General features: G+C 43.0%; 1 protein-coding gene across 2 annotated transcripts in view; it reads right to left on the minus strand.

The window, feature by feature from the left end:
• AP3B1 (adaptor related protein complex 3 subunit beta 1) overlaps nt 1-25,402 on the minus strand; it is a 208,584-nt gene that overhangs the window by 54,165 nt on the left and 129,017 nt on the right. For both annotated transcript variants that reach the window (XM_084800657.1, XM_084800656.1), the window contains exons 20-22: nt 22,426-22,567; nt 13,862-13,934; nt 7,067-7,173 (exon numbers count right to left, since the gene is read on the minus strand). In XM_084800657.1, the coding sequence (XP_084656783.1) occupies nt 7,067-7,173; nt 13,862-13,934; nt 22,426-22,567 (322 nt within the window). The remainder of the gene's footprint in view (nt 1-7,066; nt 7,174-13,861; nt 13,935-22,425; nt 22,568-25,402) is intronic.

Consider the following 25,402-nt stretch of genomic DNA (forward strand, 5'->3'; position numbering starts at 1 on the left):
CTGGCCTAGGCCAAACAAGCACTTGAGCTTTGAGGTACTTCTCAGCAACCTGCCCTTCAGGGAGCCAGGAGGGCTGCAGGTGAACCAAACAGCAGCCATTCAACCTTGCCCACACTGTGAAGCCTCAGTAAAAACTCTAGAAGTTCAATGAGCTGGCCAGCAACACCATGCTGACCACATTTGCACAGTGCCACATCCCGATGTCACCCACAGGGCGGCATCTACAACTCTCTCAGAATCCTCTCAGGTGACTCTTTGGCTGAAATAAAACCTGAACTCTGTGGATACTGCTTTCCCGAGTTCTATTTTTATTTTTTTATTTTTGGTTTTTCGAGACAGGGTCTCTCTGTAGCCTTGGCTGTCCTGGACTCACTTTGTCGACCAGGCTGGCCTCGAACTCACAGTGATCCGCCCGCCTCTGCCTCCCGAGTGCTGGGATTAAAGGCGTGCGCCACCACGCCCGGCTCCGAGTTCTATTACTAAACCTGAGGGTAGTTTGGGGGAAACCCTTGAAAATGTACTTGGCACCAGAGATCTTCAGCCAATTTAGGACTCTACAGAAGGACCACACCCAATTTACCTTGATTTTGGCCAACTCCAAAGTAACATATTTTAACAAATTAGCATACTTGCCCCCATCAGCTCTGCTCCTTCCTTCACGAACCATTCCTGGGATTTCTCCTTCACCATACACTACACTTTTACTCTATGCTGCCTAACTTTCTCAATGAGCCTTACTTCACTGTCCTAAGTTAATTCCACTAGGAGACATTGATCTCTGCAGGACACACCTGTATCTTTATGTCATACAGTCAGAGCTTCCCCACTGCATAGAGCTGTTGTGTCAGGTGCCACGTGGCACCTGTAGCGCCTGCAACGCCCCTCTGCATTCTCTGTCACACATAGCGCTGCTTAATCTGTGCCAGGACAAGGAAAGAGTAGAAAGCAACAAGCTAGGGGGTCGTTACTGCAGTTCCCAGGACAGTGTAACAGCAGCACACTCGCCTGGCTCCAGGCCTGTTCACTGCAACCTGCACACGGGGTGTCGGCCACCCATGAGTACTGGCTCTGCTATTCTGAGCCCTTCACTTTTCAAGCCTTCAGGTGCTGCAGTTTCCTCTGCTCTAGACAAAATCTTCTTTATGTAAGTCTCAGTTCCCTGTCCCCATGTATGAATTTAGCCATCAGCTGGAAGGAGTTACAAGGGTCTAAGCCGACTGAGTGCAAAGGCACAGCCCCGTGGACACGCTTAGTGGGGTAAGGATGCCTTCCTTGGTCATTCATGGCACACGCAGATTGCTGAAAGGTGAGAGTTTAAGAGAAAACACAGGGGAGGGTTCAGGCAGCTTTGAGTTATGGCTGCTAGACTCGGGGTAACGCAGCAGCAAACTCCCTGCTCTGAAGGCAGAGAAGTCTAAGGGCAACACAGAGATGACCTGACCTCTGGGCGTTTCTTCAGTTCACGGAGTGCAGATATCTTCTGCAACACAGAATCTCACACAGGGCAGAAGCGGGTTCACAATCAAGCTCCATAAAATCCAAAAAACCCCATTTCTCATAGTGTTGCCTCTAGCTTGTGGTATATTATGGGCTGCTAAAACACTGGCCCTGGTAATAGTAAGCATAACTACACAGATGTTACTAAGGAATGGTGCCCACCACTCCCTGCTCCTCCTATGTCTCCTTAGGAATGTATTTATAAAGATCCTAGCTTCTAAGGTACTGACCACACTATAATTTTTTTTCTCCTCTAAGTTTAGACATAAAGAACTACAGAGCCAATTCAAACATTTTAAAGTTAATTGTTCCTTTCGGTTTGACTTTCTGAGATAGGAAAAAAGAGTGATACTTCCACAACACCTCTTTAGACCTGGCCTACAGTGACGAAGCAATGCCTTCCTCTACAGAGTGGCTTCCCACGCTGGGCTTCACGGTGCTTCCCGGGGACAGTGGCTTCCTATTTTACTGAGTGATCTCTCCTTTTCCTTCCCTTTTGGTTTCTGAGATGGAATCTTTTTATTCTGCCTAGGTGGGCCTTGGGTTCCTGGGCTCACCCAAGGGCTTCCTGAGCCACGGGCCCTCGCAGCAGGTGCCTGCCTCCTGGTTGTCCCAGCCCGGTGTGTGCGTTAGCCACTTCAAGTTGGAGGGTGAGGAGTAGGCCAGGTGAGCCGACTCTGCCTTCAGTGAACATAAAGGGCTGCAACTCTTAGACTCTGCCCCAGATCCTTACCAAGTTCTTCCTCCAGGCCTCTCTGGCCTCTCAAAACCTTCACACTGGACTCTATCACCTGTCTCCAAATCACCAAGCGCACAATCTTCCAGGGATATAAAGCCATTATCTTGGGACCTAACCAAACATTGTTTAAGGCTGTTATTTTACTTAATTTTTACCAAACACATGTAGATATCAATGTTGTAAGGCTCAAACTCCAAGTTTATACATCTAAGTCACAACAATGACAAGCAGCCCAGAAGTGGGCAAAAACCAGGCCCCTGTGTCCCAAACTCTGCACTTCTCACGTCACCCAGTCTCCCTGTGTGAGCTTCCGACTTGTGCTCAGGTGCTAAAGAGTCACGGGAGCTGCAATGTGAGCTGCGTGAGAATGTTATAGCCCAGAAAAGGCGTTTCCATAGAAACACAATCTTAACCACTGGGTGACTAAATTAATGAACATTAAAAGTTTGAGAAGAAACATACAAATTGAAATGGATGAGTCGTGTTCGTGGTGACATCAGTGATCAGTCAAACTAGAAATTACATAAAATGAATATTAAAAGTAGCTGTGACTGTGTGGTGTGTATGTGTTCGTGTGTGTGCATATACGTGCATGTGGAGGCAGGAGACTGACACTGGGTCTTCTCACTGATCAGTGCTCTCTGCCTCTCCAGCGCTGCTCTTCCAGGTGCTGCTGAGCCTGCCTTTCTTTCACATGGGCACTGGGACGCCAGCCTAGGTCTTCACACAGCCAAGGCAAATGCTTCTTCAACTGAGCCATCTTCCTATCCCAGAGGGATCGCTTCACCTGTTGTCTCCACGGTAATATGCGAGCCAGAAGTACAAAGCCATCTAAATCACAGCCCGGGACCTCGCCCCAACATTTCTAGAAGTAATCAATTTTTGTTCACATTTTTCTTATAGACAAAACCATCTCTCTTCTTCCTTTTCTTCATGCCCCATAAGAAGCCAAATATGTAGACGACTGCTCCATCTGTGCTGTCAGGGCTTGATTTAAACTTGTGACTTAACAGTAATCAAGTAAAAACATCCACTGGATTAAACAGTTTGTTACTGAAATATCATAAGCAAGATTTAAATGTTTCTTATTTAGGAGCCATCTGTCGGCCAACTGTAAGTTGTCTCCAAATGCTGTGGTGCTGACCACCTTCCCACCAGACCACAAGCGGAAGGCCTGTGCTGTACAGTGATGTTGATTAGGCATTACTAAACGCGCCCTCCTATCTGAAACACCTAACTCAGAAGGTTCTAACAGGAGACTCCTCCCTCCTTCCCCTGCCCCTCCCTTCCTTTCCTCCTCACTGGGTGGTCCAGGCTAGCCTTAAATTTATGATATTCTTGCCTCAGCATCCCATTTAACCAACACACCCAGGTCTGCAGGAAATGTTTTATTAGATAAACATTTGGTATGAAAAAACTGTTTTTTTGGGTTTCTGTGCATATATTTTGGTTAATTACAAGAAACAAAACCCATGAGAGACACAAAGAAGTAATCCACAGAAATAAATTTTAAAACGCCTATAACAACAAAGCCATACATATACTAAAGGAAAGTGTTGACCACCATCACCATTTGAGAGCCAAGAAATCAAACGACAGCCTTAGTCTCAACTAAGTAGTGGTAGTAATCCAGACAAGAAAGACAGAGGTGAGCTCTACTGGAAACATCCTAGTCATCCATAGATGCCCTCTCAGTGTTTGCTTTTAAAGTGCTATTTTGAACAATATATGTAGTTACAACTTGGTTAAATTAAAATATAAAAAAACACACAAACCAAATACCCATAATCTCATAATTCAGAAAAATTAACACTATGACACAGTTTTTATAGTTTATTTTTTCTATTTTACCATTGTATCATTTTGCAAAAGTGAAATCTATACATGTTACATTTTAGGGTCTATTTTTTCCCTTCACACTAGAACATATTTTTTTGATTATAAACATTTTCTTAAATTATTTTTGCATTTATTTATTTATTTATTTAATATTATTTTTGGTTTTTCAAGACAGGGTTTCTCTGTGTAGCCCTGGCTGTCCTGTACTCGCTTTGTAGACCAGGTTGGCCTACAACTGACAGAGATCCACTGCCTCCGCCTCCTCCAAGTGTTGGGGTTATAGGTGACTGCCACCGTGACCAGCTTTTGCCATATTTTATACAGCCACTAATTACCCTGCCATTAGACAAGGAGGTTTACAAGTATGTATATGAATCTCTGCAGTTACTATTATTTCCCCAGAAGTGGAAGACTAAGTATTTTGAAGATTCTGCTATGGGCAGTCATGGTACCATCTAGAAAGGTACACTTAAATGCTATCATGAATGAGTTGCTTCACTGTCTCCTCACAAGCAGACATTAGATTTTGCAGTATTTTGCTAATGCCGGGCAAAAATGATTCTTCAAATGTACATTTATTCATTAATATGACTGCACAATTCCATCCATCTATTATCATCTGTACTTCCTCTTGAATTTATAATCTATTTTTATCGCCTGTCTACTTAAAACTGTTTTAATAGAGTAAAACATACACACAGAAAAGCATGTTTTAAGTACACAGCTGTCCAATGATTTTTCTACCTAAATGGAACACACCCACGGAAGCGTACCACCAAAGGACAGCGCATGAGCAGCACTCAGAGCCGCCACGTGTCCCTCACGAGCGCTAACCTCTCCTCCCACGTGTCCCTCACAAGCGCTAACCTCTCCTAAGGTAACCTCTCCTCCCACGTGTCCCTCACGAGCGCTAACCTCTCCTCCCACGTGTCCCTCACGAGTGCTAACCTCTCCTGAGGTAACCTGTACTTCGACACCTAAAGGGCTGACTGGTTTTGTGCTCCTTCCTGTTTCTGTGCCAAGAGTTGTACTATTTTTTAGAAGTGGTAAATGATAGGCATGGCGGGCACACTTATAATCCTAGCACGTGCAAGGTGGTGGCAGAACATTATGATTTCCAGATCAGCATGGGCCACAGACAGAACTTATCTCAAAACGTAGAACAACAAAAATCTCAAAACCAAGAACAGAAGAAATAAAGTTTAAACTCAATTAAAGGAAATTAGTTAACTATAGAAAAGCACACACACATGTGGGCACACACACATACAGATTAATGAGTGATTGCAAACTGACACCCGGGTAAATATGATCATTCTGTGAACAGACAGGCAGATGAACCAATTGTGTGGGGTCATATCCTCATTTTAAGGAAAGAAAACAACAACCAAATGAACAAAAACCCTGAGACCCCAAGTGGGGGGGGGGGTTGCACTCACGAGCAGTTTATTAAATGATGCAATGTGCTATAAACGCAATCTCACCACCCAGGAAGACATTACTGTCGCGGGACTCAAGTACGGAGGTTCCCTTGCCCGGCTATAGCAGTCACACAGCTAGTGAGTGGCCAAACAGGGATTTGCGTCCCGCACACCTGGTATGTGAGTATCTTACCTTACTGCCTACCGAGTTTACTATAGATGTTCTGATCACCACTTTCTCCTCAGAGACTAACACAAATACTCAATAAATCCTTATTACTTGAGTAAATGAAAGACTTCGCTGCCAATTCCAAGGGTTTCTCATCTTTTAAAATGCTTTAATATGCATTTTCCTTCAGAAAGATGAGCAACCTGAAACCCCAAACACCACTTACTCTTCTCAGCGGCTAAGAGAAAACCCCATTCTACACTTGAACAGGCCGCTGTAGCTTACCAGTCTTCATCAGTGCATTGTGTGAGCTCACCAAAAAGGACCAAAACAAGCTGCTCTTCTCAGCACAGCCTTGTGGAGCACGTTAACTCTGAAGGGGAAATACCTTGGGATGACACACACGGCGGTGACACGCTTCTCCTCGTCTGAGGGAAGCAGCTCCACTGGGTGGCTCAGATCAGCAGTACGTACCCTCCACCTCCCTGCCCACTGACGTACAAGATCAACACCAAGCTGTTGGTGCTCACCGAAAGCTTGCCGCCTGCTCTAGATCAACAGAAGGTCAGCAGAGCAACAGGCTCTGCATCCTAGGAAGCATGCTTGACTCACAGTGAACGGCTGGTGGGCAACGCTAACATACAGAAGAAGTGCTGCAGTTTCAGACACTGACAGATTGCTACTTTTGATGTTGTTTTGCGATAGGCAGAATTCTCACCTCATTAAAGTCATAGCCCCAAATAACACTAATTGTTTGTTTTGTTGTTTTTTTTTTTTAAGATTTCACTATATGAAGGTAACACAAAAAGAAATTCAAGCCTGGGCTTTTAAAATGAAGTAACCATGTGGTGAGAACAGAAGGATTATAAATTAATACATACAATAATTAAGTTTTATTCTCTGCCTCCACTGTGCAGAAGTCTTACTTTGTGCAGGCATAGTCTATGTGCCTAGAGTGATATTAACAATGCACTGTATTTCCCTCACCAATGTGTGTATGTGTGGTGTGTGTGTGTGTGTGTGTGTGTGTGTGAGAGAGAGAGAGAGAGAGAGAGAGAGAGAGAGATATGACTGCTTTTGAGTTTGTTTGTATATGCATCACACTTTATATCCTCAACAGTAAGAGGTACATGATTGTTGATACATTACCTCAACATGGCAATGAATCCCTGTATGCTTCATAAGACCACACACAAAAAATGTACACATAATAATTAAATTCAGCTAATAAGCAGAAGTAACCTGAGAAGATAATGGGTAAATAAATTTAAATTAAAAGGTCTGTCTGAATCCAACTTTTGTTAGGAGAAGCACTAATGAACACTACGAATTCATATTGACTATTTGCTTTTTCATAAGAAAGATCCTATGTACCATAGGTGTTATATGGAAATCACTTACGTTGATGACTGATGAAGAGGTTGACAAATTTAGACCTTCAAGATCAGCTATCAAGCTCGGAGAAAGGGCTGGTGTAGGAAGGGCAACTGGGGCGGATACTGGGTTAACTGGAAGAAAAGGCCCAAATTAGTAAGTGTGCATGAAAATTTAATTCCTATTATTAAAAGCAACATTCTATTTTGTTAGTAAATCTAATTAAATTACTTTGATTAATGAATGTATGACAATTCTATTTAACATCCTGATTTAGTCACGTTATTACCAAGTCACAGCAGTGATTAGTCTGAGCTTTCAAACATAAGGCAAACCTACAACAAAGCAAGGCATAAATACCTTGAGCAATAGGTTTTGAAATTTTTTATCGCTAACATTTATCATGAAGAACTTCACTAGAAGAAAACAGTAGGACATTTTCCACACTAACATAAAGAATAATATGAAGAGATATTTTCAGCTGAGTCGGAAGTTTTTAAAAGATGCTTAACTCATTTCTTTAGTTTATTCTCCTCTAACCAATTATGGTCCAGCTAGATGAGTCCCTCGCAATTATACACTGCCACAAAGCTATGTGCGAAAGCTGGCATGCAGCTGAGAACAGAAACCTGCATCCTGAAAATCTGTTCAAAATAAACAAACAATTACGTGACTTGACTACCATTCCTAAGACGGTGGTCCACACCACTACTCTGACAGCTGTGGCTCTCATGTGACACAGTGCACCTTAATATTTTGGGTTCTATTAGCCTATGAATGCTTTGCCTTCCTGGTTTTTGTCTTTAGTACTGTCTCAACCATTGAACTGAAAAGAAAACTAGACTGCGGAAAAGTTTTATCTTCCAACAAATTCTCTCTCCAAAGTAACACTATAAAGTAAAACGCCGGTAACCTTTGTTTAATTTGACACTTCTTTTCAGATTCTTTCTCCTCTAGTCTTACAATATGCTGGGAATTAGGCAGAAGAGTATTAATTCCTAAAGTTAACAATGGAATGTCTTGTTTTCAAGATAAGGTCTCTGTCAAGTTACTTGAGGGGAAAAAGATAAACACCCCTAACAAAAAAGGTAACACTATACTTTGCAAATGATAGTGCCGAGAAAGAAAACCTTTAAAGGAAATCTCAAATCAAATCTACACACACAATAGAAAATGGGAATGTAGTCCTCGATTTTCCCATTGCCTTTATATAGAGCGTGGCAAAGCACTGTTGATATTAACCCTAGGCTTCCCTGAACTTACCTATAAAATACTGAGGTGTGTGTGTGTGTGTGTGTGTGTGTGTGTGTGTGTGTGTGTGTGTGTGTGTGTGTGTGTGTTCGTGCTCGCCACATGGCAGTCAGAGGCAGGATCTCATCTGTTTGCTGCTGTGTACCTCAGGCTAACTGGCACACAAGCTGCCGTGGCTTCTCCTGTTTTCCCTCCTGACTTGCAGCCGTGGCCTCACACACTCAGCCTTGTGTGCTTCTGGGGTTTCAAACCTTCGTCCTCCAGCTGCTAGCACAGCAAGCACTTCACCCACTAAGCCATTTTTCCCCAAACCTGTATTTTTAAAACTTTCTGCAAAACACTCTTTTCTTTGCTAACGTATGTGTAACACAGCAATTACACAACTACCCTTCTGCACACGAGGCCTGGTCTGTGGCTACTGAGCTTGTCCTCATTTGCTACTATCATCATGAGCCCCTAAGAACACTTGGCACATGCGCGGTGCAGATGTAAACGTGTTCACATGCTGCAGTTCATTCAATCCCTAGGACAGCATTTGTTTAATCTTGCAGACCCAGCCACTAAAGCACCGAGAGTGTGATGGTTATGTTGGTTATCAGTGTGAGTGGATCCAAAGTCGATTAACAGATAACTGCTGAGTGTGCCTCTGCTCGCTTCAACCGCAGTGGGAAGACCCACGCAAAGTGTGGCAGCATCTTCTGGGGGCAGGCCAGATAAAAAGATCTGCAGAGGACAAGTGTTGCTTCTTGCCTGCTTGCCTTCGCGTTGTGCTGGCAAGTTCATCTACCCTATTCTATCTTGCTGCTACTGGCGCCACCAGCATCCCTTGCTGATTAGTGCAGCTTCTTTAGCCTTCCAAAGAGGACTGAAGACCAGCGGCTCTAGGAATCCTTTAGACCTTCAGTGACAGGCTGGGACTGCCAAGGCACTGGCCTTATGGACTGAGCAGCTATAAGGCTCCAGGCCTTTCCAGTGTAAAGGCAGCCATTGTGGGACTACTTGGCCACATCATGTAAGCCAGTCTAATAATAAGCCCCTTTCAATATGCATTCATTCTGTTGGATCTGTTCCTGGAGAAAATACTTGTTAACATGGAAATTAAATAAACTGACCAAGGCAACACAGCTAAACAATAAAAAGAACTGAGATTCAAACTGTCTGCTGCCCAGGCATTGTGGCACACACCTTTAATAACTGCATCACTCTAGAAGCAAAAGCAGGTAGATCTCTGGGAGTTTGAGGGCCACCTGGTCTAAAATAGTTATTTCCAGGTCAGCCAGGGCTACATAGTGAGACAGTTTCAAAACGGAAAGTAAACCCTCAAGCTTCCTAATGTCCGCTTAGCCACCTCACTGAATACAGTGGCCTTACCCACACGCCACCCAACAGAGAGATGTTGGAGTCTGCATGGCTTATGAAGCGGTGCTGTTGGCTATCTGGAAAGGCTTCTGAGCTAGCTGAACTCGGTGTAATGAACATGTTCACCCTTCGTACAAAAGAACACTGGGGTGATTGCTGCCTTATGATCATCTCATTTAGATAATTTGGTATAGGGACTAGAAGATATTCCAGAAAGATAAAATACCCTCCATAAAGGCAGAATGCACATTGCTTTCTCAAAGTCCAACAACAGACTACAGGTCATATGCTATTCTGGCAAGGACATTTTGTCCTGATATCCACAGAGTCAAGTACTTCATAATCTACAAGAATTGTCAAGGACTTAACGACCTCTTCTCTTACTGTGTTATAGATGAATGAGACAGAGAAATTAACCCATGAAGCTGGTTAAGGGTATGCCAGCTAACGCCTGTGCTCATGCCGTCCTCTGCTGCTGCAGCCCAGCTTACCCTCCCCCACTCTGCTCTCCCACCTCCCACTGCTTTGTTAATACAAGCCTCGAGGTGTACCCCAAAACTCTAGGTGGATTAGACGCCACAACCCTAGGAGTTCATAGGCCCGTCTCTCATTTCATTCATTCCTGGTATTCTAAATGCTGCTGTTAGGTCTGAAGGTGAACTTTCCCCAGGGCTCAAGCGTTGGCGACGTGGTACCCAGTGATGGTGGCCCTTTGAGGATGCTGTACACTTCCTCAGCAGGGAGTTCTTAGCTACAGGATGCAGGATGTGGACAGCCTCCCTCCTCCACACATCTTAGCTGGCATGATGCTTGACATCCACCTCAAAGACCAAGGTAAGGTGGGCCACTGGCTGAATCCATGAGCCAAAACACATCTTAGTGCCTTTTAAACTGCTTCTCCCAGGCCAAAGCCAGAAAAACGAACGTCAGTTTCCTGCTGCTCTCATCACTCTGGGCTTCTTATATAAACGTGTTCTTTAGGTCTTCAGCATGTGAAGATTAACAGTATCACAATGGATATCCAACAAGTCCTCTGAGTGAGGAGACGGATGAATGCCGCATCTGCTCACACACTGGAACACTGTTTGCACCTCCCCTCAACTATCACTCTACCTCTCAGGGCCTGAAACCTCACCTGCTACGGAACAGTTCCAACAGGTAATCAAGAAGCTGCTGAGGGCAAAGCCAGCAGCCTCATGCTTGCCTTTAGCTCTGAACTCAATGATGCTTCTCCAACAAGCATTTGCAGCTTTGCACATATTCCTTATGGAACTTGCAACATACGTATGTCACACATGTAGAAAAGGGATGCATTTGCTCAGGTAGAGATACCTTTGGCTAGATTTCAGCACCTAGGAGAGAATGTGCTACAGCATCCAGCAGGGTCCTCTGAATTCAGCAGACACTTCATCTACTGCCATTGCTGAATTAACTTTTTAACAAGTATTTCAAGTACCCCATCTGACAAAGAAAAGAATTTTTTCCCCCAAGGAAAATGTAACTGTGTGGGTACTAACAACAAAGATAAATATTTTGTATACTGAGTTGATGAGTTTTAAAAACAAGTTGGGATAAAAATCTCCTTTCTAAAAATAACTGTCTTCAAATAAGAAAAAGTCAAGGAAACTTTGTCTCTCTATATAAAAATACACATTTAAAAATGATTACACTCTAGCATTTATATATACTGCAGATTTCTACTGTTTACATGCTCTGTGTGCATGTCATGGTTGACCAACTGATTGATTGATTAATTGATTTTTCTTTTCTTTTTTCTTTTTTATTTGCATTGGTATGAAGGTGTCAGAATCTCTGGAACTGGAGTTACATTGTGTGCTGTGATGTGGGTGCTGGGAATTGAACTAGGGTCCTTTGGAAAAGCAGGCAGTGCTCTTAACCACTGAGCCATCTCTCCAGTCGACTGATTTGATTTTTCAAGGCAGGGTTTTCCTTTGTAGCTCTGGCTGTCCTGGAACTTGCTCTACAGATCAGGCTGGCCTTGAACTCACAGAGATCATCCACCTGTGTCTACCTCTGCCTCTGTCTCCCGAGTGCTGGGATTAAAGGCCTGCACCGCCACACACAGCTACGTTTTAACTTATAGCATCATAATGAACTTGTGTTGCTCCTAAGTCGCAGCCTAAGGCAGTTATTACATCTCTGCAAATGAACCAATGCAGGTCTGAGAGTCGGTGACTTCAGAGCTTTGGCTTGGTGCCTGCCATTAGAAGACAGAGTGGAACCCTGTGGGCAGCAAGGACCCAGGCAGAGGACCTATGAGGAGACAGCACAGCGTGCTTGAGCAGAGCAGAGCAAAGCAGCAGTGGCTGGAAACGTGGCCAAGAAGTACAACCATCTGCTGAAGGGGTGCACATGCTAGTCTAAATGCAGCACCAGGACATTAAGCTAATATGTTTAAAACAAGGAAGGGAGAGATGTGTAGTTTATTGTTACGATAAATTTCCCAAAAGAACTACCCAGTCCAAGGGACACACAACTAGGATGACTCCCAAAGGCTGTGGCTCTCTGCATCCCTGTGGAGAGCACATGCAGTGCTGTCACTCTGACCTTTACTGATACTGGATGCTGGTAAACTTTAAAATCTTTCGTTAGTATGGACAAAATGATACAGATTTGCTTCTAAGTTTTAAAAACAGCATATGTTAGTTGTAAAGCACTGGCTTTTGTACTCTCATCTACACAGACGGCAAGTTCTATCCTACCCCCTACTTAGCCACCCCCATGGCTTTCCTTTTCTCCTGTGCTCTTGTCTACTTTTATGACCTCCCCGGCCCAGACCACAGGAGACAAACCATGCAGTGCCTGTCCCTGATTCCACCTTACTCAGCATGCCTTTCACTTCCATCAATGCAGCACAGGCACTGCCTCTACTTCAGCTGCAGCAAACCTTCTGATCACTGCTAGCATGGTCAAATATGGTCAATTTCTCTCCAGTAAGTATTTCTCTATATTATACACTTTTATTTTTCTCTATTAAGAACTTGCTATGGCAATCACAATAGACATAGACAATATAAATAGAATGGGTCTATGAAAAAAATGAGGTAACCTCCAAAACAACTCAGCCTCCACATAGGAAAAGTACACTGAAAATGAGACCCATACCTCCAACTGCTCTCCTAGTAGGGTCTACCTACCAACAACGCTCACAGCACTGCCCAGCACCCACCACGCTGAGTGACTTAAGAGCTGCGCCTATGTGACTTAACCATCCTCCCTTGGGTCCTCCTTGTTACTTGTCTTCTTTGGGTCTGTGAATTGTACACAGATGTATCTGATGGGCAGCTCGGTCATCATGTGGGTCCCCTAGTAAGGAGAATGGGGACTGATTCTGCTGCATGTTTTCAGTCACTTTCCCCTGGCGGGGGGTGGGGAGCTGGGGGGGGGGGGCTACCTAACCAGGCCACAGGGCAAGAGGATGCACTGAGTCCTGATATGACTTGATATGCTGGGGTGGGGGTTGGGGATAGGACCCCCTTCTCTGAGGGGGGAGGATAAGGGAAACGGGGAGGAGTGGGGCTGGGAGGGAGGAGGAAGGGGCTATGACTAGGATGTAAAGTGAGTAATTAATAAAATAAAGAAAAAGAATTGGAAAAAAAGAGTTGTGACTTTGCACACTTGGGTTAGTGAGGCTCTAGGTGTCTGACTCCTTGGAAGTGTATTTGCTTCAATGAAGACTTTTTGCTGATAAAACACAGAAGGCAGAGCCAAGCTGGCCAGTCAAGCCTTCTTCATGAGTCGCTGTAGCAGCAGAAGCCGGGGCTGTCTTTCTTCATTGCTCTCCCAGTTCCCTCCTTAGTTGACATGAGTCAGTCCCCATAACCAGAGACCTCACCATGCGGATGCTATGAGGCAGGATCACTATTTGATGACGCAAGGACAAGTTACTAAAACAGAACAGGTCTGATGCTCTACTCATGTGACACAGAACTGACAGGCCGGACAATGAGGGCACTGATGACAAGTACTATAAGAACACAGAGCACCCGTGAACACAGAACACCCGTGAACACAGAGCACCCGTGAACACAGAGCACCCGTGAACACAGAGCACCCGTGAACACAGAGCACCAGTGAACACAGAGCACCAGTGAACACAGAGCACCCGTGAACACAGAGCACCCGTGAACACAGAGCACCCGTGAACACAGAGCACCCGTGAACACAGAGCCCGGAAGTCCCGGTACTTACAGTCATCTAGGTCCAGCAGGCAGACCTCTCTGGCAGGAGGGTGTCGTTCTTGCTGGGGTTTTCTCTCTTTGGCCTGTAAAATACCAAAACCTCACTCAGACACTGGATAAGGAAAACCATGAAGCGCGCTGTTCCCTCTTGTCTCAGTAACAAAATTACGATGTAAATTTCTACACAGTGATAGAAACACTTTCCTGAATTAAAATTCTGTATGAGCATACTGTATGTGTTCCTCACCATAAAAACTGTTAATGATGTTAAAATACTTCATGCTAAAGAATATAAAAGATCTTTAGAAGAAAATTTAGATGTGATAGCTATTTTACATCCTGACAACTTTTATGCTACATAAAAATACAATGTGGCTCTCAGTGAAACGTGAACAAACAAGGTGGGCATAGTGGTGCAAGCCTTTAGTTCAGTGGGTCTCTGTGAATCCCAGGCCAGCCTGGTCCACAGAGTGAGACTAGGACAGCAAGGCTACACAGAGAAACCCTGTCTCAAATAAACCAAAAAGAGGAGGAGGAGGAAGAGGAGGAGGAAGAAGAGGAGGAGGAGGAGGAGGAAGAGGAAGAGGAGGAAGAGGAAGTGATTAAACATTCTTAGAAATAACTGTTAAACGGGTATACTTAAGAAACAGGAATATTCAAACAATAATACATGGACAGCGCTGACGGCCTTAGGCTGGCAGCAGGCTGGACTCTCAGCAGTCAGCCCGTGAGAGGTACTGCACTAGATACTTGGTACTCCTACACTAGGTGTGCCATGGGTCTTCACCAAAAGTACCCACGAAAACAGTATCCCTTGCTCATGCTCTTTAGTATGAAAAGCAACTCATTCACTTTCTTAGCATTTGATAGAGAGTAAATGTTTAAAACATACCTACTGAAAATCAGGGCTTCTCCCGTGAGAAACTCGCTTATTCACTGTTTATAAACATTCATTGCCATGAGAGTGAACATAAAGCCCTTACACTAAATTTACCCACCTTAATAAAAATGGTATAATTGGGTTAGGGAAGTGGCTTAGTTTGTACAGTGCTTATTGTAAAACACATATGGGTCTGATTTAGGATTCTAACACCCACGTCAGAGCCATGTATAATCCCAGTGCATACTGGGAAAATGGAGACAAGATTTCTGCAGATAGCTGGCTAGCCACTCCAGCTTAATTAGTTCCAACATAAACACTGTCTCAAAAATAAGATGGAAAACAACGGAGAAAGACACTAGATGTCGATCTCTGGCTTCTACAAACCTACACCCACATGCAGCCACACACAGGAACACGTGTTCACTCCCGCCCCCAGCACACGACTAAGAACAGCTAAATAGCACAGAGAGCAGACAAAGAAAAAGGTTAACAAAGAACAGTGCGTTAGACTGACACATCTGTATCGACGCTGCTTAATCTGCTTTTTCTTTTAGAGTTTTAAATGTGTATTGGATTCTATACTCAGCAATGGAAATAACTACCTAGACAAAGTTCCCACTTTCGAATAACTTAGGATTTACCAACTGAATTTTGAGCTTATTGTTAGCATAAATGATGTGTCACTGAAGCAAAAGCCCCATCTGAGTGCTGGTGCACTTGGAACAGCGCCGCATGAACGGCATTACATAACGGTATGTGGGGGGCGGGGGAGATGGCCAGTGTACTGCTGGCACAGAGGACCTGAGTTCAAGTCCCAGCACACACATAACAGGTCACAACTCCCTGTAATTCCAGCTCTCCACTATCTGTCACCTTCTTCTGGCTCCTGTGGCACTGAGACAGCAGGCGCGCGTGCACAAACACACACACACACACACATACTCACTCTCACACACTTTTAGAGAAACATCTAGGAAATAATGTTTTCATGTTATTAAAGTTCTACTTATGTTCTCCTTTAAGCCAACATTCAGAGAGTTATTCAAAGGATTAGCTAAGAATGCACATTAAAACCAAAAAGATTATAACAAAAGAAAGGTCAGCACTGTCCCCTTTCCTCCCCAGCACTGAACTGCAAAGCCTTCTAGCTGGGTTTTGGCTCATCCTTCCTTAACTCAGAAACAGCACCCGCCCCTCTCTCTGAACTCTGCTGGAGGGTAACAATGTCTAGTCTGCAGGAAGACAAACAGAAGAAATGTTACTTTGGAGACTGAAATTTAAGTTACAAGGTAATGAAAAATGATTTAAAATGGAAATGTCATTCCAACTAGACTTTCATTCCTGCAAATAAGAACATAACCAAAAGGTTATTGGCGTATGGCTCATCAAATGCTGTGCACAATGGGTGTGGCTTCTCACCAGCTACAACGACCACACTGCTTCATCAGAATGTAAGCTCACTGCCTGAAAAATTAGAAACCTACCAACAAGATAAAGTTAGAGCTGAAGTTAGAGCCTACACCCTATTTTCTACCCCACAGCAAGGAAAGTGTGGCAGTGTCTATTAGGCACACATCAGGTCCACACGACACAGGAGACAGCTACATGTGAATCTGCTATTGGCTCTCATCAGAAGCCTAGAAGAGAAGGAAGCGGGCTCTAAAAAGGACAGAATCCCATTGACTTTCTAAGGAGAGCAAATAAGCAGTGACTGAAATACAACATTAGCAATAGATGACGGTCATTTCCACCAAATTGGAAAAGCCTTGCATTCCGAATCAAGGCTATAAAACGCTTCATGATATGCTAGCACGCTTCTCCTACATTATATTTCATTTTTCATTTTAAAGAATCCATAGTAAGTTCACAACATTTTCATACTTAAAGGATCTACTATAAAAATAAAAATCTGAATTCTAAACAAAGAAGTTAAGAGCCCTATTCCATCAAACATTTCTCCATTTGCAATTCATCCTGGTAATAGAGACAGAACCTGGGCAAATGCAGATAGGACTTGAGGCAGGAGCTTCTTCTTGCTCAATGCATAATTCATGTGCTCCGCCTGCAAAGTGTGTAAAATGAGGATTTCACACCGCGGCATGAGCCACGGAGCTGCGGAGAAAAGGCAGATGAAATCATATTTTACTGTGTGAATTTTATTTCTTACCCTCCCAATATTTATACAAAACCACCATTGACAAACCAAACACACTGACAGATCACCCACTGTTTCCATTGTGTTCGTACTTGAAAGGAGATCAAGCAGAAAGATAGACAATTTGTTTTGTATATTTTTTTAAAATAGAGAATTAGGTTTTTAACAGCTGAGTGACTGTATTTGACTTTTATAAGGACAACAGTTACTGATCTTAAGATCTTGCTGCAAAGCAGATCTACTTATCAACTCACTGCCTTCAAATCTCCATCTTGTCCCTGTGGTATTCATTACACAGTGACACAGGGACACCTTCAAAATGAAATAAAAAGTCACAGGGCTAAGAAACTAACTTCTAGTTAATGTATTTCATTTCAAAAAATAAAGGCTCTTAAGTTCTAATGACAAACAAAAATGTGTAACAGTCTCTGTAAAGGTTTTTCATGCATTATGAATATCCATTTGCATACTGATTACAGGCGTGTAAGCACCATATATGTTTCTACTGTACAAAGGTTGAGATGTAAAACTATACAACAGGACCAGCCCTATGAAAAGCTTATCAAGCCCCTACTGCTCTTAAAATCCAGAGCAAATACACACTAATGAGCAGTACAGGGGCCTCCCCACACTCCCCACCGGAGAACGCCCGCTCCAGCAGGAACGGACGCCAGCTGGATGGCTTCCCTTTGTTTTAAAGATCTCAACTGAAATCAAATGACGTTTCTTTCTTTAAAAAAAAAAGATTTATTTCTATGTACACTGACGTTTTGCCTGTATGTATGTATGTATGTATGTATGTATGTATGTATGTATGTATGTATGCGTGTGTGAAGGTGCCAGACCCTCTGGAACTGGAATCATAGACAGCTGTGAGCTGCCATGTGGGTGCTGGGGATTGAACCGGGGTCCTCTGGAAGAGCAGCCAGTGCTCTTAACCACTGAGCCATCTCTCCAGTGCCCGACACTTCTTTAAGAATTTAAATTAAAAACTAGGTTGAGAAAGACAAACATTAAAACAGACAAAGCTTTGAATTTTTAGAATAAAGACCAATATTCTTCAATGATCACAAAAGGTAACGATTTCAACACCTGCACAAGCTTGTGAGAAGACAAAGTCATCAGAAGAGAAGCCAGCCAGCACAGGGCTCCTGCGGTGCGTTTGCAGGGTCCATACTCCACAGAGAGCAAGCACGGCTAATGTGTGACCAGGGGAAGGAGAGTCCACTGGCAGCAGCGTAGGGTGAAGGTGTACTCACATGCTGCTTAGTTATAGGGGTGCTGAGCATAGGTTCCCTCAAGGGGAAACAACATCAGCTTAGTATAAAATGCTCACCATCTGCTAAACACGTCTTAATCTGCACAGTATTGTTATGTTACAAAAAAACTAGGACATGCAGCTACAGGTGAGAATCACTCCACATATGTCTGTGTTGCAGTTTTCTCTCTACTCATGCATGTAAGAATATTTTCCTTCACATTGCATAAAGCATGTAGAAGTGCTCACAATATCGAGAGGGGTTTGCGGGGCTGCAGACGGTCAGTGATCGGGAGCACTGGCTTCTCTGGCAGAGGACCTGGGTTCAGTCCCTAGCGCCCACACAGCGGCTGACAAATGCTTCTACCCCAGTTCCTATTCCCTCTCAGGCCACTGTGCGCATGCATGCTCACACACACATGCTCACACACACATGCTCACACACATGCTCACACACACATGCTCACACACACATGCTCACACACACATGCTCACACACACATGCTCACACACACATGCTCACACACACATGCTCACACACATGCTCACACACACATGCTAACACACATACACACAAAATAAAAATAAAGTAAACCTAAAATAAATAATTTTGCTAAGTGTATTACTTGGAACAAAATAATTACTTATAAAAATGACAATATGCTCTAAACGTTTTTCAGATACATTTCAGGAAAGGACACCTGTACATAAAAGTGCACTTGTCTATAAAATAATTAAATCTGAAACAAGATCATGTTCTGCGGCCATTACTAATCACAACACAGAATTAAGTGACAACTCCTTAAGGAATTCAGATATCCAGAAGTGACACCCTCCCAAGAGGACCGTTTCGGTTCCCTGCAGTTACCATCCACCAGACGTGAAAATGACAGTCTCACAGGAGGCCCCTCCCTCCTCACCTTCCATTTTCTTTAATAAGAGAGATGTGCAAAAATGAACAAAGGCTCAGAAACATCCAAGCGCATAGTTTCATAAGAAAAGAACGAGTGTGAGGCCAGAAAACGAATAGATTAAAACAAGAGAGATAGATTTAGACATGGCAGCTAAGGAGGTTACTGAACTCAGACGCCAACAGACATCTACAGCTTGATCTAGCAGCTGTGCTGACGCTGAGGGTTGAAGAGGACTATGGCAAAGGTCTACAAAGCTGAGGAAGAGTGGATCTAGACAGCGAACGGAGGAAAGAAGAAAAGACAGGAAAAACCACATGCAAAATCTGAGGGTCTTGGCAACTCTGTAAACACAGAGTGGAAGGAGTCGGCGGGAAGTGCAGGAGCCAGGAGAGCCCGCGGGCATGGTGTCAGCACAAGTGCTAGAGTTAAAAACCCAGCCTCCCCACAAGCATTTGGTCTAAATGGGGAGAAACTCTCAAAGTGGGGCAACAGAGAGTCAATAATTACTATGTTAGTGTGTTGGTGGACTATAGGGGCCACGGAGGTTTAAAGGGTTAAAGGGTTTGTTTCAAAGGCTAGAAACCACTTGAGGGGTCTGGGCGGCAGAAGAGAAACTAGTGGGCAAAGACTAAACGTGTCAAGAAGGTAGATGCTGACTCCCAAAACAGAGACAAAGGAGGCACAGCTTAGCCCTGGCTACAGGACAGATGCCCTCACAGGAAGGGCGGGGAACTGCACAGTGCGGGCAGAGTGCTACGTAGGTGACTCACAGCTGTCTTCTGAAGATGGCAGAAACCAATTAGGGGTCACAAGTGAAAACAGACTTAAATTCTCAGTATTATTTAAAAAAAGAGCAGAAAATTATAGAAGACAAGAGCCACAGGGAGTCCAGAGTCCTTTCAGCACAGGTCCTAGGTAAACAGTATTAAATCTATAGTGCGATGGGGCCAGCCTCGTCTACAGAGCAAGTTCTAGGATAGCAAGTTCTAGGATATCTCGAGATATTTGAGATCTATAAGATAACTCAAGATATTGGCTATTTGAGAAAGCAAGCTTGTCTCAAAAAACCAAAACCAACCAAACAACAACAAAAGCATATAAAACCAACCAACCAACCAACCTAAACAGCACTTCATGCTGCTCTTGCTCGTTTGTTTCCTGTAAGATAAGATGTAACAAAGTAGGCACTGGTGTCTTCCTTATAAACCAGGGGCCTGAAGCCTGAGGTGCTACCTGACAACAGAACACCAGTCTAACCTCATGAAACACCAAAAATTAACAACTTTGAAAGCCACGTACTCAAGCTATCTCCAAATGCATTGGGGGCACACTGATGAAAACAAATGTGTAAAATGGAAGATGAAAGATTAAACAGTAAGATCAAGCTGCAGATTTAAGACATGACTTTACAGAGCCTACACTCTGTCAGCTAAATGAAGGCAAAGAAGCCACCATCTGCCTTCATTACTCATAATGTGGGCAAAAGCCACAGCATTTGACAGAAGGGGGAATCTTCCACAATTATAAAGTCACTTATTATTAAAATTTTGGTATACTTATGATCACATGGTATGCTTCAAACCATTCAGAATGAAATGAAGACAAAAATATGGTAGCTGAGAGGGTGGGAATATTTAGTTCAATTGCAAAATTAAAGAAAAGTAAGTAAAACAGCAATGCTCCCCTCTCCACCTACTACTGCATACAGACAACAGCACTCTAAGGCAGGCACAGTGTGTGACCTGAGGAGAGCAGGCACCCAGCCGTGTGCAGCCTCAAGTTCTCAAGCAGCTTGCTCAGGGTGCTGCTCTGCACACCAGCAGCTATCAAGACGTGAGTGAGCTCCTCACTGATGTCCCCAACAGGGAGGGAGCAAAACTAACATCACAGTGTCTCTGTGGGCTAACACTACATAGGCAGTGGGGTCTATAGATTTTTAATTATTCAAATCTGTAAAGAATAACTTACTTAGATTATATCTGTGGTTTATAAAGCACTGCTGTCGTGTCCCCACCCCCAGGTTGTACTTCCTGTCACTATCCAAAGCTCTTTATTTAAAACATTTTAAGTATATTTTAGAGTAGAAAATGAAGATATGTGAAACTCTGGTGTGTTTTTGAGTCCACATTAATAACTCCAAATCTCTACAAGTTTTTATGAATTTTTGCAAGACAAAACCTTAAATCTTGTTACATAAGTATGAATTCAATTTTAACATAAGTTTTTACCATTTGCAAGAATACTTGAAATAAGACAAGATAAACACTAGCAGCATTTTACAAAAACTTATTCTTAACAGTGAATCTGGATGTGGAGGGCCTACTAGAATGAATTTGTTTTAATTTCTGGCTACCCAGATAACATACTAAGGAAATTCAGATTCACAGAATTAACAAGTAAATACTTTTAAAATATTGGGTTATGAAAAAAATATAATTCATTGAATAGCAACTTCTGACAGTCATTATACTAGACACATGGGATGAGAGAGGTGATCGTAGTGACACTTTCTCAATGTGACCATTTACACTAAAAAGGTGACAATCTGAGATCAGAAAGACAACCATTATTAGATCCAACTTCGTATCAGTAACTTCATTTACAATCTATTATCATGTTTTCATACTAACCAGACTACAAGTTCAATCACAAATGTTCAGTTCAAATACATAAACGGTTCTTGCAGTTTTGCTCTAAAATAAATGTAATTAGTTAAGTAATATAAACCTTAAAACTTTGAAAACATTTTGCTACTATTTATCATATTTTTATTGATAAATATTTTTAAAAGCATGCTGGAATCAGTATTTTATAATATCTACACTTGTAGTCCTGTGCCGTCCGTCTATTTCTGAGGCTTCCTTTCATGTCTCTTTTAGCAAAAATAACCCTTGTCACAGCCTACCAAAAGTCTCAGGCGCTGTCACGCACGTCTTTGTAGAGCTGGCTTATCAGGGCAGGTTGTGGGGAGGTAACACCATGGGGGAATGCAGATACGTGCCCAATATTAGTTGTAGTGACAATGTTGAATGTGTCTCCTTCAGTTTCTTAGCTTTCTAACCAAACACTCAACTTTCCAAAGTATTCTTTTTTGTTTGGTTGGCTTTGGTTTTTCAAGTCAGGGTTTCTCTGTGTAGCCCTGGCTGTGCTGGAACTTACTCTGTAGACCAGGCTGGCCTAGAACTCAGAGATCCGCCTATCTCTGCCTCCCAAGTGCTCGGCCTAAAGGTGAGTGCGCCACATGCCCAGCCCAAAGCGTTCTTAACTACAAAGAGCTACAAGAAGTATGTGCGTATCTGCCAGTGACAGCACACTCATGAGCTCACAGCACACACATGAGCTCACAGCATACACATGAGCTCACCTTAGCCACTTTTCTGGTCACAGGTTTACTGTCAGACCCTGACTCTGACTCTGAAGAACTTTCTTCCGTGGAACTGGATTCCTCACTGGATGATTCGGAAGCTTTAGATTTGTCATTTTTCTTCTCCCCATCTTCTGAATCACTATGAATAAAAATGAATTTTGAAATATAAATTGCAAATCCCTTACTATACAAATTTAAGTAATTTTATAAAGCAGAGTCAAGGTGGCTTAAAAATTCTAAAATATGAAAATTCACTAAGAGCTGCGGAGATGGCTCCCTGAGTCGAGGCCCTGCTGCAAGCCTGAGGAGCCGAGTGTGATCTTCAGGACCTGCAGAAGAAGGACAGGCTCGACCCCCACGTGATCTCCACGCATGTGCTGGGAAGCATGTGCTCACACAGAAACACATTAGATGCAGTGGACAATGGTAACGGCAGTGCTGCCTGCAACCGAGTGCAAATGCAAAACCACAGAACAACACTGACTGACGTCATCACTAACTGTATAGAAACATGCTGAGATGGCCAGCTGGCTTTCTAGGACTCAAGAGCTAACAGTAAGAAATTCTAAGAACTTAGGCTGATTTTTAAAATGATGCCTCAAAATATTGCTTACTGATAAGTTTAAGAGTTTATACAACACTGGGTGGTGGTAGCATACACCTTTAGTCCCTGCACTTGGGAGTTCGAGGCCAGCCTGGTCTACAAAGATAATTCCAGAACAGCCAAGGCTAAACAGAGAAATCCTGTCTCAAACAAAACAAAACAAAACAAAAAAACAAAAATCAACAACAAAAAAGAGTTTATATATCTACTTTTATCAATAGACCTGCATTTGAAATATTAATTAGCTCAGAGGAAATCCTTATTTGCTTATTTAGAAACATGGTCTTTTTTGTTGCTATGTAGCCCAGGCTAGCCTCACACTTGGTCTTCCAGCCTCATACTCTCAAATGCTGGGAAGAAGGTGCATGCTACCACATCACACTCTAACAGGATTCCTTTAACATACCATTTCACTAAAGCGCTATTCACTTATTCATTTAGTCAACCAGCATTTCACGTCATCCTCTAACAGGATTCCTTTAATATACTATTTCAGTAAAGTGCTATTCACTTAGTCAACTAGTATTTATTAGAAACTTGTTAGCCCCATGCTAGGTACTAAAGATAAAGGTGACCTGTATGTTAACGTACAGTGTCAGTGGTGCACTGGAGCATACAGATATCATGGCAGTGACAAGACACAGTGCAGGTGTTTTGAGAGAACACTCAAAGGGACACCTACCAGAAGATTATGAATCTTCTTGAGAAAAGGACGTAACTTGAGAACAGAAGTGAGGTGCATGGGCAACTCAGATATATTCCCCAAAGAGAGCAAAAAGCACGGAGATGGACAAAGTGCCTGGAGGTGCTGAGACTTTCCCCAAAATGGAACGTCTAGCTCCTTTCACTGTGTGTGCTTCGCGTGTGTACATGCATGTATGCACACATGCCTGCTCTTTTAAAAATCTAGCTTGGGGCCTAGAGAGCTAGCTCAGCAGTTGCGAGTGCTTAGAGCTCTTAGAGAAGACCCTGAGTTCAGTCCGAAGCACCCACCTGACAGCTTACAACAAGCAATAACTCAGGCATTTCATTCCAGGAATCTACGGCAGATGCTCTCTTCCTGGGTATATTATTAACCCACTTATAATAAAGAAGCCAACATTTGAGGTTAAATAACTTTAAGGACATGCTAGCAGAAGAGGGAATCATGAACACTGATTTCAAATCTGTTTCCTTCCAAGGTCCAATCTCCACTTTACTATACTACTGTGTCACCCATGAAGATACCTTGGGATGTAAAATTCAAATTTATTAACAAACACTTGTCACTACTAAAAAGCAGTTTCTGAAGATACTTAAAGATTATCAAAGACGTTAGAATGTGCTGGCAAATAGCAAACAAACTCTAGGAGATGGGCTACAAGGCACAGGAGAAGGGAGAGTGGCAAGGGAAGAAGAATCAATAGTTATCAGAATTGATTTTTGTGGAGGAAATATGATTGCTGTTTATTAAAAATGGAGCAATGGCAACATCTCAGAGCACGTGTAATTATATTTGAAGATGAAAAAATATGTTGTTTTCTCTCCTATAAAATAATAGCAATAAATATTATCCCAACTCAATGCTTAAAACCTGTACCTACAAATAAAAGGGCCTAGAATGTCTTTGTGCTACACTTTGGTATAACAATTCAAACATAAATAAAAATTTAACAAAAACATTTCTGAAGAAATGAAAAATGAAACTAATATGCGGTTAAAAGCATATACCAAGCTGCCTTCTGCCACCTGAGGAAACTCTGCTGTGCTGATGAACATGTTCCCTTTCTAGAACAGGCACTTCCCCCTGAACCAGATCATCACAGCTAGTCTGATGTGAGAGCCAAGCACAGGGTCCTCAAATGCCAGGCGACGACAAGCCAAGGCGCCTTCCTGAAACAAGGTAGCTATGCTAAGGAAACTTCACTCCTGGCACTGCAGATAGGATTTTTAAAGGCAAAAGTGTTATTTTATTATGCATCACTCAATTCTGATGGTAATTATTGTTTACCTTACTGCTTAGAGTTTCAGATGTTAACCTAATGAGAAGAATTTACTGGTAACTAGGTTTTTAACTTTGCAATGATGAAAAGCCTGTATTAATTTAACCTACAGATTTCATTTGTTCTGAACAGGAAAAACAATATAAATCACTTTTAAAATCATTAAATCCTGACTTAAATTAATAAAGTCATAATTAGGGCATTATGCTGTGTTTGTTATGGAAGTGGCAGGGCGAGCTGCTTTAATTACTGTCTGTAATAAAAGGAGCAGAGAGCGTACTGCGCCCAATCAGTGCTGTCAGCCACGACTGAGCCCAAGCTGCAAGCTCATCAAGGGAGCGGGCAGCAGGCCCCGAGAAGGGCCAGGGAGTCAGCCGAGGCCACTCTG

Source organism: Acomys minous, assembly GCF_964271855.1.
Source record: "Acomys minous genome assembly, chromosome: 11".
Lineage (NCBI taxonomy): Eukaryota > Metazoa > Chordata > Mammalia > Rodentia > Muridae > Acomys > Acomys minous.